Genomic DNA, 16448 nt, shown 5'->3' with positions numbered 1-16448 from the left:
TGACCCACGGACCGGTACCGGTCCGCGGCCCGGTGGTTGGGGACCACTGCCCTAACCAGCTCAACACAACACAACACGGCGCGTTCTGGCGAGTCCCCAATTTCATGTTGACTTGAACTCAAGATGATGTTGACCGCCAGAATGCGGTTTTTATTATAAGATAAAATTCTGAACATTACAAGCTTGAAATTACAAACCTGAGCTTTTGCTTTTGTAGTCTATGCTGTCGGATCTGACTGGGCCAGAGCGGCGTGTTGTGTACAAATCGACTGCCGCCCCCCTACCGCCCCTTTCTTCCTCACCGCCCCCCCAGATCTTTCCACCGCCCCCAGGGGGGCGGTACCGCCCACTTTGGGAACCACTGCCCTACACTTTTGATCTCATTGATTTTAATGTTCAGCTGTCAATTTTATCATGTCAATTACTGTTTATTGGTATTTTACTTCTATTTTAATTCAAACATCTAACTAACACATTTAATTTCATTATTGCACTTTAGTTTTGACATCTGGGGATCCCATTGGCAGGGTGTTGCTGTGATCTCTTAGGATCTTCACAGCATCAATTAATGGCATTCGATCTTACCTAAAGTTCCTTATTTTGGGCGTCCCTTACACTCACGGTACCATGATTTTTTCAAATTGGCCACCACGCCATCTGGTCACCCCCTGGTAGCTATCTGTGCTTCATACACCGCAAGGCCCCAGGGAAGGCCAACCTGTTGTTGATGTGTTGTTGCCAGAGGTCACTATTTCAGAAACTTCCTACACTCACGGTTCCCATTTATTCAGGTTCCTGGTGGCTTCCTCTTGTGGATCTCTTGTGTACTACCTCTCATTCTCCGGCAGTTACTGCAGGTAATTTGGATATACTTTCGAGTGGCCCTGAGCGTGGCTTTATTGGATTTCCGATTATTAGTCAAAACCCATTTTAATATTCTCAACCCTGAGTCATGTGTCTTCAAATATGGCTGCATACTTTGTCCTTGTTGAGTACAAAAAGTAGTACTCAAGTATAAAAGTACTAGTATAAAAGTTGCTTATCCATTTCATACCATTCACTATCTTCTTTTTTTTTTATCCCCTACACTTTTGATCTCATTGATTTTAATGTTCAGCTGTCAATTTTATTTTGTCAATTACTGTTTATTGGTATTGTACTTTGCATTAAAAGCATAGACCACAGGACAGATATTATATTATGTTTTATTATATTATTCATTTTTTAACAACTTATGGTGACAGCTGAGGAAACCATGTTGAGCCCTTTACCGCCCCTGGTGGCAAGGTGAGGCACTATATAATACGCACCCACATTTATTTATTTATTTATTTTTTTAAAGTCCCAATGATCGTCACACACGCATCTGGGTGTGGTGAAATTTGTCCTCTGCATTTAACCCATCCCCGTGTGATTTTGATCCATCCCCTGGGGGAGAGGGGAGCAGTGAGCAGCAGTGAGCAGCAGCGGCGCCGCGCTCGGGAATCATTTGGTGATTTAACCCCCCAATTCCAACCCTTAATGCTGAGTGCCAAGCAGGGAGGCAATGGGTCCCATTTTTATAGTCTTTGGTATGACCCGGCCGGGTTACTTAAGTCCGTAAACGTAAAATTATTTCAGAAAAAAAATCATCTTTGGGAACAACTGGATGTTATTCTGCCGGTCAGTATCACTGCGCATGCAGTAGCAAACTCGATAGTGAAGAAATATGTGAGACTCTCAACGGGATCACCAATACTTGAGTGATGTTCCAGTTATTTATCACAATTATTTATTATTATAATTATAATATATATAAAATATATAATAATTATTTATTTATTATTCACAATTGTCATGGTGATCTTTCTGGTGATTTCTTAACTAGGCTGGATGTATATTTTTTTAAATAAATAAACTTGACTTTTGTTGGCGTTGATTTCTCCGACTGCCCAGAAAGGCACCACCGCGATCAGTTAGGTTAAAATGAAAAGAGAGGAAAGTGACGTTGTAACAATTCAAAAATTGTTGTACCATGATTTTTTTTTAAAAAAAAAAAAAAAAAATTTTTTTTTTTTTTTTTTGTGCCCATGTATAATGCGCACCCCAGATTTTAGGACAATAAATTAGTTAAATTTTGCGCATTATACATGGAAAAAACGGTAACTAAAAATTCTGCGATTTTGGTTCAAAATGATACAAAACTATTGAAATTAAAAGGAAAACGACTTTATAATAAAAACAATTGAATTCCCCCTCCCCTTTTTCATGATGGCAGGGGAGGCGTTGCCTCCTCTGACCGCACGTCCCTGAGAGAGACAGATATAGAGAATAATTTTAGAAATGTTCGAAAATGTGCTTACAAAAAATATAGCAGCACTAAAATGTAAGGGGTGTTAAAAAATACAGTGGCTCCATCTCCTGGCAAAATAGGAAGGGAAGTAACATGCCAAACCATATCAAAGCTCTTTGCGCAATACTTTTTGGCACGTTATTGCCTGTTTCAGTTTTCTGAATATTGTCTGATCAAAATCTAGTAGGGAAAGTTTCAGACACTGGTAAATGTGCCTGTACAAATAAGACTTAAGTTTTCCTAAAGTTGACGTTTACATATTAACAATATTTTCACTTCAGTGTAAACATTTTTATTTTTATTTTCATTTGTCAGGGATGATCTAGTATCGCGTTCTCTGCCCGGTTGAAGTTCCTCTCGTTGTGACTGTGCCGCTGGCAGTGGACAAATGGACATAAGAACTTGATTCACCTGCAACTGTCATGCTTGAACTTTAGTTGTTTTTTATTCACTCTTCCCACAATTATGTCAAAAAATATATACTGATGCTTGCCTTTGATCCCTACACCGTATAAAAATAAATTAGAATATAGTTCTAGTCTTAATTTGTATCGCCTAAGAAAAAGCTAACGTAAAACCATTTTTGACTACAGTGCAACTGCAGGATCTTGCAACAGTTGTCCTTTGTGTAAACTATGAATCAAATAAATATGACAAGCTCTTCATCTGACTCCATGATCAGCAACATGTGCTATTGCCGGAGTCCGTTGTAGTCAGATTACTTTTGGGGAACCGGGTCACCGGCCCGGGTACAAGGAAGTACACGCAAGTGCCTGTTGTCAGCAGGGCGAGGGCGGCCAACAGCGTCAGGCCTCGCTTCAGCAGCAGCTGGTTCAGAGGGAGCTGGTTTGCTTTCGCCTGCTGCTGAGTGTTGCCATCGCATGTATCGATCCTGTTCTGTTCCTGCTCAGATAGACTCATTAAGGCCAAGTGTGTGCTCTTGTGGGCACGCTTCACAGCCTGGAAAAACAAAGACAAAACAATACCAGCAACTACAGAATGCAAGTGTTGTAGAAATTGCATTCAAACTCCTCCTAAGTTTAATCAACCACTTCCAAATTTACGCAAAATATGCAACAAAGTTGGGCAACACTAAACTGCAAAGGATTTGGGTGAGCAAAAGCGAGGGTTAACATTCGATGATCAAGTTAGTTGGTGTGCTTGTCATTTAGTTGGAATTTACCTCCTCTGTCATTCTCTCCCAGTCCAACTTAAAGATGATAATGATGTAAATGATTGACTGGAAGACAAAGCAAATCAGAATCCCCAGCCAGAAACCTTTGAACAAAAAAAACAAAAAAAATCCACAATTGGTAAGTATTTATTCAATCTCTTGGGTTATCTGTATGTATAGTAGTCTCCCTTCTATTTTACGTCCGGGACTACCCTCAGCAATAAATGAAAATTCTGTTATAGAAATTTCCTATTTAAATATGCGTAAAGATTCACATTATAAAATAAATCTACAGCTGTCACTTTCTGTAGGTGTGAAAAGCAGGATTACAGAGAATGACATTCAATAATTCTCAATTTCCAGCAAAGATTAGGCTGCGCTGAAATACTTTGTTTTCATTTTCTTTCAAATATACAGTTTCAAACTAAAACGATCTAGTGGAAGTTTTACTGTAGTTTTATTTTAAATTGTGAAAGCTGAACAATGATGCTCTGGGGACAAATAAGAAACTGTTTGAATCTCGTTTGTCGAACCTGATGATAGAAAAAAAGAAAACAAACATAGCAAGTAAAAAGAACCAGCAATAACACCTGCTGGGAACTGGTTGTGAAACCTGAAGTCAAGTAAGGGGGTAGCAACAAAGCGACAACTGTTCAAACCTGGTTGGAAAAATAAAAGATCAGAATACAACAGTAACATGAAGACATGACCTACCTAAAATTCTGAGCTTCACAACAAACATGAGCGTAACGCCAAGCGTGAGTCCGATGCCATAGTATCCGATGAAGTTAGCAACAGCTGGAATCTTCTGCTTTCCTGTTCCTAGAAAGATGCCTGTGCACACAGACTAGCCGTACAGAAAAAAACAAAACGAGTGTATTTACTATTTTGATCGCTCTGATCCATCAATGAGCGCATGCAAGACTCACCACGAGGCCGTCAAAGAACTGAAGGAAGATGTAAACGTTCATCACAAGCGACACCAGATTGACGATATTTCTGTGAATATATATATTATTTTGTTTAACAAAGTACAAAAGAAAATCATAGACAAACATCTTGGATGACCAAGAGAGATGTTCTACTTTTTCTTTTACATTTTTGGGGCAAAACCTATTGTAAAAACAACTGCTACTTAGTGCAAGACCTTAGTGGAAAGTAGGTCAAATAAAGAATTCAGAATAAAGTTGCGAACATTAAAGTAGAAGACAGTATTTTAAAAAAGTCAACATTTTTCAAATCCAATGTCATCTTTTGTGAGAAAGGTTGTCATTTTACTAGATTACATTGTATTTCTTGAGGAATGAAATTCTGAATATTTTTAGATTTTTCGAAAAACTGAGTTTTATGAGGAATAAGAATGCAACTTTATGAGACTAAACAGTTTCTTTTTTTAATGGACGGATGAGTACCGATATCAGTCTTATTTCAAGGTAACAGTCCTCCTGTGGCCGTCTTGTGATCAGGAACTAGAAATTGGAAATAAGAAAATATAAAATTGCTATTAATTTCATGCAGTTGTAAGTAAAATTGTTTTATTGGGTTGTATAGGTATTTCTTCAAAATTATCTGTCATTGTTTTTTGGGGAAATTTTATGGATCAAAAGTACTGGTGGTATCGGTACTTGGTATCGGTATGGGTGACTACTTGAGAGTTGCATCCTTGTATTGGTACCAGACTGAAAAAAAGTGGTCTGAACATCCCTAGTTTTTCTTATATTATTTCCAATTTGGACGAGTTAGAAATTACAATAGAAAATTTGAGAAATCGATATTTTATTTATTCAGTCTTAATGTACGTCTGTACACTTAGATAATAGTTTTATTTTGGTTACAGTTTGATCCCACAAGAGATCTTTTCTACTTTTTATTTTTTATGGAGATTTTTTTTCCCAATTCAACATATCAGACGTCCAGCAAGGTGTGGTTTGCAACTTTAGATATTATCCAATGTACACAGTAGTATCCACTCACTGATCAGAGGTGAAGATGAAGCCAATCACTGATTTTGTGGAGCCAAGAATGATGCCTGCAACAACTGTAAATGCACCTGAAGACAGCACAAACACGAACTCTGATCTAACAAAGGGTATTGGTAACCACCACACTGACAAAAATACTGCATACTGTGACAAAAAGAATCTTGTTGTCTTTTCTTGAGAGAAAAAAAAGATTATTCTTTGAGAAAATTATATTTTGTAAGATTATTCTTTTAAGGAAAATGTTTGTATTCTCTGGGGAAAATGTGGATTTTTAGTGATGATGAGACAGTTGTATTTTTTTTATTGAAATATTGTATTTTTACCAGAGTTCTTAAAAATGCAATTTTCTGTAAATCTCAGGCTTAATCTAAAATTTCTTTCAGGTAAAAAAGTCTAAATCTTATGAAAACAACATTGTTTTTATTTAGATGAAAGGTTATGTGAAGAAAATTCATAAAAAAATTGCTGATGAAGATTCATTGTATTTTTAAAAATGCACAAAAGTCAATTATTGATCTGGCCTGGCACCTGGGAGGGTCCAAGCATATTTCAGGGGTGGGGCTGGGGGGGCATTGTGCTCACTCTATCAGTGTATATATAGTGTATATATATTTGTAAACATCAAGTTTGTAGGATTCTTTTTCTTTTCATTTCTTTTCTTTCTTATCTACACATGATGTTCACAGATGAAATAAAATGAAAGCTCAAAATTACCTGCGAGGCTGAGCGCCACCTTGCAGGTAAGGATGGCCCTGCCCGTGTCCCCGGCCCCAAGGGCGTTGCCCACCCGAGCGCATGCCGCGGCCTGTATGCTGAAAGGCAACTAAAAAAAAAACAGTCCATGAGGTTATGAACTTAAGAAGCCAATACAATTGTGTTGGTTTATTGCAAAACATGTTACTATTTTACCATATAGGTGAGAAGAGACACCATCGTTATTGCGTGCTGGGCGGCCAGTTCATCTTTGCTCAACATCCCTGAATAGCAAAATGTCATCATGATAAAACTGTCAGACAGGTCGGTAGGTAGGTAGGTAGGTAGGTAGTTACCTGCAAAGAATCCACCCAACTCAAAGAGCCACCACTCGAAACATTTCATGAGCATGCTCGGAACAGCCAGATTCATGTAGGAGCCCCACTCCTGAAGAGATTCCATTGACCAACCTGTAGGAAAATTCTGAGGCTTAGTGAAGTAGACATACAGCAAATGGGACCAACCAAACAAAGAGACATGTATAGGTGGGGCCCCCAGGTCATCAAAGACTCACCTCCCCATGTTGATAGGTGCAGTTTCTTCCAGCGTATGTAAGCAAACAATAGAACACAGATGCTAATCTGAGAGAGTGTGTTGGCAGCTGCAGATCCACTGGGTGGCGCACACAAAGAGACAGAGAAACGCACAAATGCATCAAAGCAGAGAGAGACTCACGTTTGCACACAGTGCATGTAATGTTATGGTTTGATGATTGAAACTAAAACGAACTTACTTGACTCCTAAATGGAGCCAGTGTAAGAACACATAATTCATCATCAAGTTGGCAACATTTGCCATGGCTGCAGTGTACATCTGAGGAAGTATTATACCCTGAAATACATATAAAGACACAAACAGGCTATTTAGATGCTGACCACAGCATTGGGACCAGAATAAAATAAAAACAAGAAAACATTTGAACTTTTTCTTTCGCATAAGAATCAGAAACTTTCCTTTTTTTTTTGTTCATCATTAATATTTTTTATGAGGGTTTAATACTCAAAACTCATCACATGGATCCCATTCTAGTTAAAGAGAGAGAGAGAAAAAAAAGGCCACAGTAAAGCCTTTCATAAATTCACAGCTATCATGCATTCTCACCTGGTTCTGCAAATAAGATGCTTGAAGATGGTGCAGAAACATTGCCTAACAAACCACAATACAATATGACACCATCGTAATAATAACATGCAAATTTTGCACAGTAAAGTTGCAACTCACTGGCACGGCTGGCAAGAAGGCTATGAGGTATACATGCGCTATTCTGAAACCAACAGGATGACTTATGCATTCAAATCATATGTGTATGATACAGGTGTGTATGTTGATATTCTGTTGGTCTGTTACCGGGTGACCTTGGGGTCCTGGCCCATAAGCAGCAGGAGGCTCTGGGCATTGATGAGCAGACCCCAACAGGGCAGACAGAACAACAGAAGGATGACAATGCCACGCTGCAAGATCACGCCTACTCGCAGCAGGTTCTTACCACCAAAGGTCTGTGGTGGAGGACACAGTTTGGTGTATAGGCTATTTGCATTATGTCAAAATATAGCATAGGCTTTTCAAACCTGAGAAACCAATGTATCACAAGCAAGAGCAAGACCATATCCTGTTGCTGCTGTGGTGATGTTGATGGTCTGAAAAGAAGCATAAACATGCCATGTGTGGATTTTCTTGCCCTTCTTAAATACAAGGCGAGGGGGTGGGCCAACCCTGGGGGGAGATTAAAGGGCGTGCGTGCATGCCTTCAAAAAATTGGGAGGGCGGAATTTTGTACAGTATTTTCATTACATCAACTGGGATTTGTGGCTGATTAAAAGTGGAAAAAAATGCTAGTATAATAATTCTACTTGCATTTCCATGTTTTTTTTTTCACCCCACGCAAAATGTAATACTTTCCCCTCACAACATAAAAAAGATTTAAGATGAACATTTCCTGAGGTCGGAAGCGGTGCTCCAAAATTTTCACAAATGCTGAAGGATGTGTGTGACATATAAAGGTCGGGAAATTGGATAATAGTAACAGCTATTTAAAACAGTATGTGAGGGATGACTAAACGCTTGTGAGGAAAGGCTAAATTATAGAGCAGCTACGTATGGCTATTTATGCCATATCTGGGCTTCAGAAATTGTGACGTTATGAAAATGCACTCCAGATGGTGCCCAAGATTTAAAATGTAATGGCATATAAAAATTACACTTTTTTTATTTATTTTTATTTTTATTTTTTCATTTCTTTCTTTATTTATTCGTCTGTCTGTCTAGCCATCAATGCATTAGATTAAAAGTGTAATGACGGTTTGGTACACTTTTACGTGTTAGTGTGATTTCTTGACAAATAAACAAAGCTAGGAGCATTCTCAAGGGGGAGGGGTGGGGAGCACCAATCTATCATAGAAGATTAAAGCACTTACAGACGACGCTAATCCATATCCGGCCATCACCTCGTTGCCCAAACGTCCGCAGAACATGGTGACCACGAAGGGAAGCAGATAATTCAGGAACCGAGAGAGCAACTAGAGACAAATAATGAAAGCGCAGAACATATTTTACTACATCATTTTTTTTTAATGATTTTTATACGCCCGTATTTGTTTCTTTTTTCATTTTAGTTATTCAATTAATTAGATCCCCAGAATTATTATATATTTTTTTAGAGCTTAGTTGGTTTCCTTTGTTGTTGTGGGCCCCTGAGAATTGTGTACATAGCATTATCTATATTTCCAAATAGATAATAAACAACACATTGCAATAGCTGTGGTCAGTGTCTCATCTTACCACAGGCCCAGCCATTCTCAAGATGTGGCACACTTCTTCTCTGTAGTTCAGGGGCATCTTGGGACAGGTCCAACTGCAAACGAACATCTTGTCACTCGATCCCGGCGCCATGTCTTCTTCTACACCACACACTTTGTCTTTTGACTGTTCCTGTCTGTTGTTATGACTTCAAAAGCCAGGATGTCGGTGAGGACGGAGTGCTTGCTTGGTTCCATCGGAACCCCGCCAAGTGCAGCTGAAACAATTGAGATTGTTGAAAAAGAAGAGAGCATGCTGCAATCAAAACAACAGATCACAGGAGTTCATCTTTCGTACTCCTTGTAACTCCTCTTTCAAATTTATTATAACAATAAAATACACATACGTCTGCTCAGTGAGGAAGGTACAATATTCATAATTTTTTTTAATACAGTGTATTTTATATAGCGCATTTATAATTAATTGTCGTCTTGCATTTGTTCGTGTAGAAACTGGTCATTCCTTGCTGTATAATTTTTTATGGGTCCTTTATGCTTTGTCCTTTTAGTATGTCACTTTTATTCTGTCATATAGGCTTGATGTCAGGTTGGACAAGTTGTCAGTATGTCAAGCCTGCTTCCTGTATCAAGCCCTGCTTTTGTTACTATTTGTTTTTGAGGTGTACCCCCCAATATTAAATAGCATCAAATTTTGATGGAATCAGAAGTTCAGATGATGGATGGATATTTTTATTAGCCTCACAATAGGGAAATTTGCATTGTTTCAGCAGAAATAGTGCATATAGGAAAATAAAATAATAAAAATAGCATGCAAGCGAAGACATTTGTACATGGAGCGCGTGGCGCCAAATAAAATCCCAATTAGAATAGAATGCCTTTGTTGTCATTGTACAACAGGTATACAAAATAGGAAGCACTCCTCAATTGCTGTTTTGTAGGCGGGAATGGAGTATGAAACATAATGTGGAATAGAAAATATGCATATATGAAGAGGGCAGTGTCGATGCAACTTTGTTTACAGGTGCAGGGTTGGAATTGTTGGAATTATTTTCCATGGATAGATTATTTGGCCCAGCTGTACTTTTTCTCCATAGTCCAGCACAGATGCTTCTGACATTGCTTTTGGTTCAGGAGTTGCTTGACATATGGAATTCTATAGTTGTGGCCCATGCAACTAGTGGTTCTTGATGCACAGACACCAGCCTCAGGCCACTCCCCCCCTCTTTTCCGGCCACATTTTTCCCCTTCCTTTTAATACTGTTTCATCTTTTATACAGCACTCTGAACATTGAGCTTCTTTTGTCATTTTTTTTCAGACCTTTGCACTGATAGTTCCCTTCACAAACGGTCAAGTCAGTGGTCTTCCCCATGATTCTTAAAGGGACAGTGTGTGAAATCTAGTGCCATCTAGCGGCGAACTAATAGAATGCAACAACAAAAGTTCAAAGCACGTGTTTTGAAGCACGTGCACTACGATGCCTCAGATCGACGACACACAAAGCAAAGGCGCATTCTATTACATACGCCTGGGGCCAGCACACCTGCCTGAAAATAGGGCCCACTGTGTGTTGATTTCAAATGTATGAATAAGAAAAAACAAGGCTTAATAAGACAGATCCATATTTGTTTTAAAAAAAGGCATCAAATTATATTATGACTTTCAGATCGTTTTTACAGTATTTCTGAAGTAGTAGTATTATCATCACGGTTATACTCACCTTTCCCAACATTAATTTGTGTCATAAAATATAAAAGACTTTCAGTCCTATTAGTTCTTTTAGCGCTACACAAGTACATATAATAAAAAAAGGAAAAAAACTAAAATCAAACAAGAAAAAATGCACTTAAAGTGACCTTCCAACAATAGCGCTGAGAATAAAATTGATCAGTATTCACTCTTATCTTCTGGATGACCTTGACAATGTGGATTCCTGCAGTTTCATCTTGTCTTCACCAGTCCAGCATTGTAACAGTTTGCAGGGGACTGTTTGTGGCATTATTGAACGTGAGGTTGGCGTGGAGCAGCATTGAGCTCTCGGGCGGCGGGACCAGGAAATGCACGCAAGTGCCCACTGCCAGGAGTCCCAGTGCAGTAACCATGGTGATGCCTCGCCGGAGAACCAGCTGGGAAACAGAGAGATGTCCGGCGTCTTCCTTGTTGCCGGGCGGACTCTTTGAATCGACATCGGGACATTCGTCGCATACGTGCGTGAAGCCTTCCATTGACTTTTTATTATTATATGAGAATACAAGCACAAGACAATTGATTATGTCAGCATGCTCGATCAATCATCTCTTTGTTAGTCTGTTAGTAAGTTAATTAGCCAATCATCAGAAAGTTAGTAACATTTCAGTAGTGGGTAGTACAAAGTCATACTGAGTAGTGTGAGTAAAAAAAAAGTGTTTCACTTACAGTGTGCTGTACTTGTGTCTGCTCTTCGTTTTGGTTAATAGCCGCAGCACTTGTGTTCAGTAATGGCACATTTGGCTTAGCCTGGGCTCGTTTCAGCGCCTGCAATCCAATAACCACACAAGCAAGACTTGTTGAAGCTTTTTGATAATCCGGAACTCATCGCTGCTCCACACTCACACCTCCTCTGTGATGCTCTTCCAATTGAGTTTGAATATGACCACAATGTAGAAGATGGCTTGTAGAACCACACAAATGAGGTGACCCAGCCAAAAACCTGTGAAAAAAAAAAAAAAAACACTGACAGATGACTCTGTCTTGTTTGTGTCAAAACAAACATCAGGTCAATACCGAAAATGCTTAGTTGGGAGACAAACATCAGCACGACACCGATGGAGAGGCCGATGCAGTAGTAGCCGATGAAGTTAGCCACCGCGGGTATCTTTTGCTTCCCAGATCCCATAAAGATCCCTCCGGACACGCCCTGAAACAGGACAGTCAAATATATACGTATATATGCATTTTTTTTTGTATTTTGAATGCAAACATTTTTGTATTTAAGGATTTTGTTACAAACCACAATGGCTTCAAATAACTGTAGGACGCAGTAAATGCTCATCAAGCGAGACAGCAGACTGATGATCTTCCTAAGAGGTTATGTTAGTCAAATGTTATTTCTACGTTTTATGATTCCTATTATGGGGACAAAATAAATGCTATCACAGTATGTGCTGTTAATTTTACGGCATCGTAAGACTTTGTTCTTGTAAAACAAAGTAGAATTACACAAAGTGTGATACGATCCAAGAAACTCACAGGTCAGAGGTGAAGAGGAAGCCAATGACGGATTTTGTCGCTCCGACCACGGTGGCTTGAACAACGGCAAATGCGACTGGAAAAAAAAAACCAAGGAAAACATTGTGTGACGCCGAACCGGGAACGACAACCAGCACACACCAGCTTCTGACCTGAAAGCGTCAGTGCCACTTTGGATGTGAGAATCGCTCCTGCCGTGTCCCCAGCGCCGAGAGCATTGCCCACTCGAGCGCACGCCGCCGCTTGGATGCCAAGTGTCACCTACCATTTTGTATGAAATGTATACAGCTGACTTTATGAAGACACAAAACTTGCACGAGATTTCCTGACGGGCTATACCATGTAGTTTAGGTTTCCCACTGTTATCAAGGCGTGATGGGCCGCCAACTCATCTTTACCAAGCATCCCTGCCATGAACGATACAAAAAAATGGTAATAAAGTGACTTCTTGAAATTAATTGTGATGCATAAAACAAAATTAAATTGGATCTCATAACATAAATTGTAGAACATAAAATTAATGAAACTGCATAAAAAAATAAACAATAAATGAAAAAGCTTAATTCGAAAGTATAACATTGAAATTAGGAAAAACATATTTACCGGCAAACAAGCCCCCCAAGTCATAAATCCACCATTCAAAACACGTCATGAGTGTGCTGGGGATGGCCAGTTTCATGAAGGAGCCCCATTCCTGCAGCGACTCCACAGACCATCCTGCAGGGGGCGCAACACACGCATTTAAGGAGACAACATTGCGTACGCGTACACGACTGAAGCGCATCCGGAGATTACGATGCATTATCCAGCTTTGTTTACGGCTTTTACATACGCTTATTTAATGAAAATGTAAATAAGCAACAAAGAATATGGAGGATACAAATATTTCATGTCACCTCCCCATGTCGTTTTATGCAGCTTCTTCCACCAAATGTAAGCAAACTGGAAAACACAAAGGTAGATTTCTGTCAGGGTGCTTGCTGCTGCAGATCCACTGGAAAAAAAAAAAAAAAAAAAGTCTCATACCACAACACGTATCCTGTACATTTGTGTGGTTGTGTATGCGTGCGTTGCACTTACTACACTCCAAAATCAAGCACGCTGATGAAGATGTAGTTAGTCAGCAAGTTTGCCACATTTGCCAGGACGGCAGCGTACACCTGTGGTAGTATTATCCCCTTAAACGACGACAGCACAATACAGTGAGAACCGGTCGCTCCTAATACATTGGTGCCTTGAGATACCAGCAATCTCACTTTGGAGTTTTTTTGTGATATGAGATGTTATTTGACCGATTTTTTGCTTTGACTAGCGTGCAATTTGTTTTTATCTAAATGCTGTGTGATGAGTGAACTCAACTTACTTCATAACCAGTCTGGCAGTGATAAATTCTTCAAAAAAAGAGGCTTCACGCTGTTTAGTGTAATTCCCACTTGAAGTTTACTGTCAAACTAAACATAAAACAAAATAATTACTTTACTATATACTTTGGACAAGGCCATTTAGATTAATAACAATCTAAAATACCTAATGATTTCAGCACAAATGGTGATGGAAACAAGAATTTCTGTCTCTATACTCACAGGCATACAGTATATATTTTTTTACCTTCTGTGAAGAACAGCTTATATTACTGTGGCTTATGGGTTAGTTTATCTATATTATGTCTATATTATATTGGCCTCAGATGGACAAGGTCTGCACACCAGAAGGAGCAGCAGAATGTTAATTGAGTTGAAACAACAAAAAAAGAAAATATGGTTGAATTCTTTTCATTCTATTTTATTTAGTTATCTGGTTTTTATGTAAAATATAAATGATTACTAGTTTTCTTATTAAATAGCACATCACTACCATTTTTGTGAGGCTTCATTTCAACAACGGAGGATAATTTAGAAGAGTTGCTATGTGAACAAATTAAACTCATATCCCAAGGCACCACTGTACAGTGTATGTATTAGAGCAGCAAACAAGCCAACAGTAAGCTTACAATAAACTTAGGATGCACTCCAGTGTTTTTTTCTTTTCTTCAACTGGTTAGGGAGAGTTGAGTTATTACAGTTTTGCGTTTTATGGCATGTCATGAAAATTTGCATGGGGGCAGGATTGTCAAAATGCGTAGTTGAGTACGGTAAAGCCCTCAAAATGTCATCTGACATAGTAAAGTAACAATGACGAAGGAATATGATGGGAGCATGTGTATTTGTGCACCTGATTTTGAAGATAGGAGAGCTGCAGGTGATATAGAAACAGTGCCTAAAGGACAGATAGACATTTATTAGTCACAGAAGGCAGTAAGGGTCAACTTTGCCTAGAAAAAAACCAGTGACACCTTCCTGAGCCATGATTCCAGGAGCTTTACGCCTCTGGCAAGCATGGCGAATAAGTCCGAGGTGGGGGACCAAACAAAGCACAGTTTGAAAGATCCCTCTGATGAATAACAATAATGTAATACATTTTTCTTTGGGCGTGCATTTGCTACTTGGGTCTTCAATTACCTGACTTAAGCCAATTTTTTCGAGCACTACTACATCATCACAAACATAGAAACAAGTCCAACACTGAAAACAACTTACTGGTATTGCTGGGAGGTATGCCGTGATATACAACTGCGCAATCCTGAAATCACAATAGTCAGCGTTGTAGACCGTCACACTTTGATGATTGATTGTGCGGCGATGTGGTCACATTAGTTACCGTGTGACCTCGGGGTCTTGGCCCATAAGCAGCAGAAGACTCTGTGCATTGAGGAGCAGACCCCAGCAGGGCAGACAGAACAACAGCAGGATGATGATGCCTCGCTGCAGGATCACGCCCACGCGCAGCAGGTTCCTACTGCCAAAGGTCTGTTGCATGTTGGTTTTATTTAGTGATCAAGGTTGGGTAAGAGGGGTATCAATGTATAAGTGAGATTTCTCAGACCTGAGCGACCAAAGTATCGAGCGCAAAGCCCAAACCCAGGCCTGTTGCTGCAGTGGTGATATTGATGGTCTACAAAAGAAAGACAACCAACGCATTGCACATTGATTGCATCACAACTTTATCGAACAAAAAACATCTATCTCCACAAAAACGCATGTGCAATAGCTCAAATGAAGAGCATGTATGTGCAAAAGTAAAAACAGTGTGTCCAATAAAAAGTATGTAACTACAGATCAATTTAAAGAACAAGAGCAATTAATTTTCCTGCATTAAAAAACAACAACAATATTACTACTACCAGTCAAAGGTTTGGACATGTTTTTTTCATTCTGTAGAATTCATTCTGACTGGTGCATTACGACCAAGTATTTTTTTCTTGGTTTAATTTTGGAGAAATAGGTATCGAAATCTCAAACAAATGAAAAAAACCAAGGTAGAACAGCATTTATTATTTGCTGTTTTCTTATACGTATATAAAGAAAGAAAATTCCCCAATGAAAAGCAGGTAAGTCCAAGTAATCGTTGGATGCAAACAATTGGAGATACACAATTTTCCTTGAAAAATGCCAATAACACCTCAAAAAAGAACAGGAAAAGACTTCATGTATATAATCGTCTTGCCCAGCCATTGGGCATTCCTACTCACAGCAGATGCTAATCCGTAGCCAGCCATCACTTCATTCGTCAGGTGTCCGCAAAACATGGTCACCACAAACGGAAGCAAATAACTGAGGATTCGAGCCACCAACTAAGAAGACACAATGGATGGATGAGTGATCCTCTAGTGCAGGGGTGTCAAACTCATTTTTGTCGCGGGCCGCATTGTACTCATAGTTTCCTTCTGAGGGCCATTATGACTGTCAATGCCTTATATTATATACAATATAAGATACGCAACAAACTGATTAATAACTAGCTGAAATCTAGCTAGCTGAAATCAGAAATTAGTAAAACTGTTCAAATATTTTAAAAAGATGAATGGTAATAGAAATTACTAGCAATATCTGTAGTTTTTAAAAGTGAAGACAATCCTAGTATTGCCACATGAATTCAATCCACAATTTGTCTATGCCGGCCACATAAAATGATGTGACTGGCCCCCGGGCCTTGAGTTTGACACCTATGCTCTAATGCATTGCGCCGTAAAGCAAGCGTGCTTACCAGGGGCCCCATCATCCTCAAGAGGTGGTACACCTCCTCCCTGAGGGCCTTGGGGAGCTTGCGACGCATCCATCTGCAGCAGAATATCTTGTCACTCGTGGCTTCCTCCATGCTTGCGTAGAGCATGTGTCTCCCTCTCTTG

The 16448-nt window shown here is 39.4% G+C and overlaps 2 protein-coding genes across 2 annotated transcripts; both read right to left on the bottom strand.

Moving 5' to 3' along the window:
* Window positions 1-2383: 2383 nt before the first annotated feature.
* Window positions 2384-9183, bottom strand: LOC119132847 (multidrug and toxin extrusion protein 1-like). Its single transcript, XM_037268366.1, has 16 exons — window positions 9020-9183; window positions 8656-8757; window positions 7810-7878; window positions 7589-7737; window positions 7463-7505; window positions 7343-7387; window positions 6975-7072; window positions 6756-6853; window positions 6538-6651; window positions 6398-6465; window positions 6203-6311; window positions 5481-5556; window positions 4436-4505; window positions 4221-4353; window positions 3516-3610; window positions 2384-3292 (listed from the first exon to the last, which is right to left on the bottom strand). Exons 1-16 carry the CDS (start codon window positions 9128-9130, stop codon window positions 3011-3013), a joined length of 1662 nt encoding a protein of 553 aa, XP_037124261.1. The 5' UTR covers window positions 9131-9183; the 3' UTR covers window positions 2384-3010.
* Window positions 9184-9340: 157 nt separating this feature from the next.
* LOC119132836 (multidrug and toxin extrusion protein 1-like) lies at window positions 9341-16448 on the bottom strand. The gene is made up of 17 exons (XM_037268335.1): window positions 16307-16448; window positions 15792-15893; window positions 15146-15214; window positions 14921-15069; window positions 14800-14842; window positions 14435-14479; window positions 13304-13401; window positions 13120-13217; window positions 12827-12940; window positions 12563-12630; window positions 12376-12484; window positions 12224-12299; window positions 11985-12054; window positions 11759-11891; window positions 11590-11684; window positions 11411-11509; window positions 9341-11223 (listed from the first exon to the last, which is right to left on the bottom strand). Exons 1-17 carry the CDS (start codon window positions 16430-16432, stop codon window positions 10948-10950), a joined length of 1770 nt encoding a protein of 589 aa, XP_037124230.1. The 5' UTR covers window positions 16433-16448; the 3' UTR covers window positions 9341-10947.

The sequence above is a fragment of the Syngnathus acus genome, chromosome 13 (assembly GCF_901709675.1).
Source record: "Syngnathus acus chromosome 13, fSynAcu1.2, whole genome shotgun sequence".
NCBI classification, from domain to species: Eukaryota; Metazoa; Chordata; class Actinopteri; order Syngnathiformes; family Syngnathidae; genus Syngnathus; species Syngnathus acus.
This window is presented reverse-complemented; position numbering and strand designations above follow the sequence as displayed.

Bases quoted from the DNA above. Each gene is read 5' to 3' on its own strand.
- LOC119132847 (XM_037268366.1), bottom strand. From the start codon at position 9,130: ATGGCGCCGGGATCGAGTGACAAGATGTTCGTTTGCAGTTGGACCTGT. The intron at 7,506-7,588 runs GTAACAGACCAA...TGTTGGTTTCAG, and splicing joins CAGGACCCCAAGGTCACCCG to AATAGCGCATGTATACCTCA. The intron at 4,354-4,435 runs GTGAGTCTTGCA...CTGTACGGCTAG, and splicing joins AGTTCTTTGACGGCCTCGTG to TCTGTGTGCACAGGCATCTT.
- LOC119132836 (XM_037268335.1), bottom strand. From the start codon at position 16,432: ATGCTCTACGCAAGCATGGAGGAAGCCACGAGTGACAAGATATTCTGC. The intron at 15,070-15,145 runs GTCTGAGAAATC...AACATGCAACAG, and splicing joins TCGATACTTTGGTCGCTCAG to ACCTTTGGCAGTAGGAACCT. The intron at 11,224-11,410 runs GTAAGTGAAACA...AATAATAAAAAG, and splicing joins AGACACAAGTACAGCACACT to TCAATGGAAGGCTTCACGCA.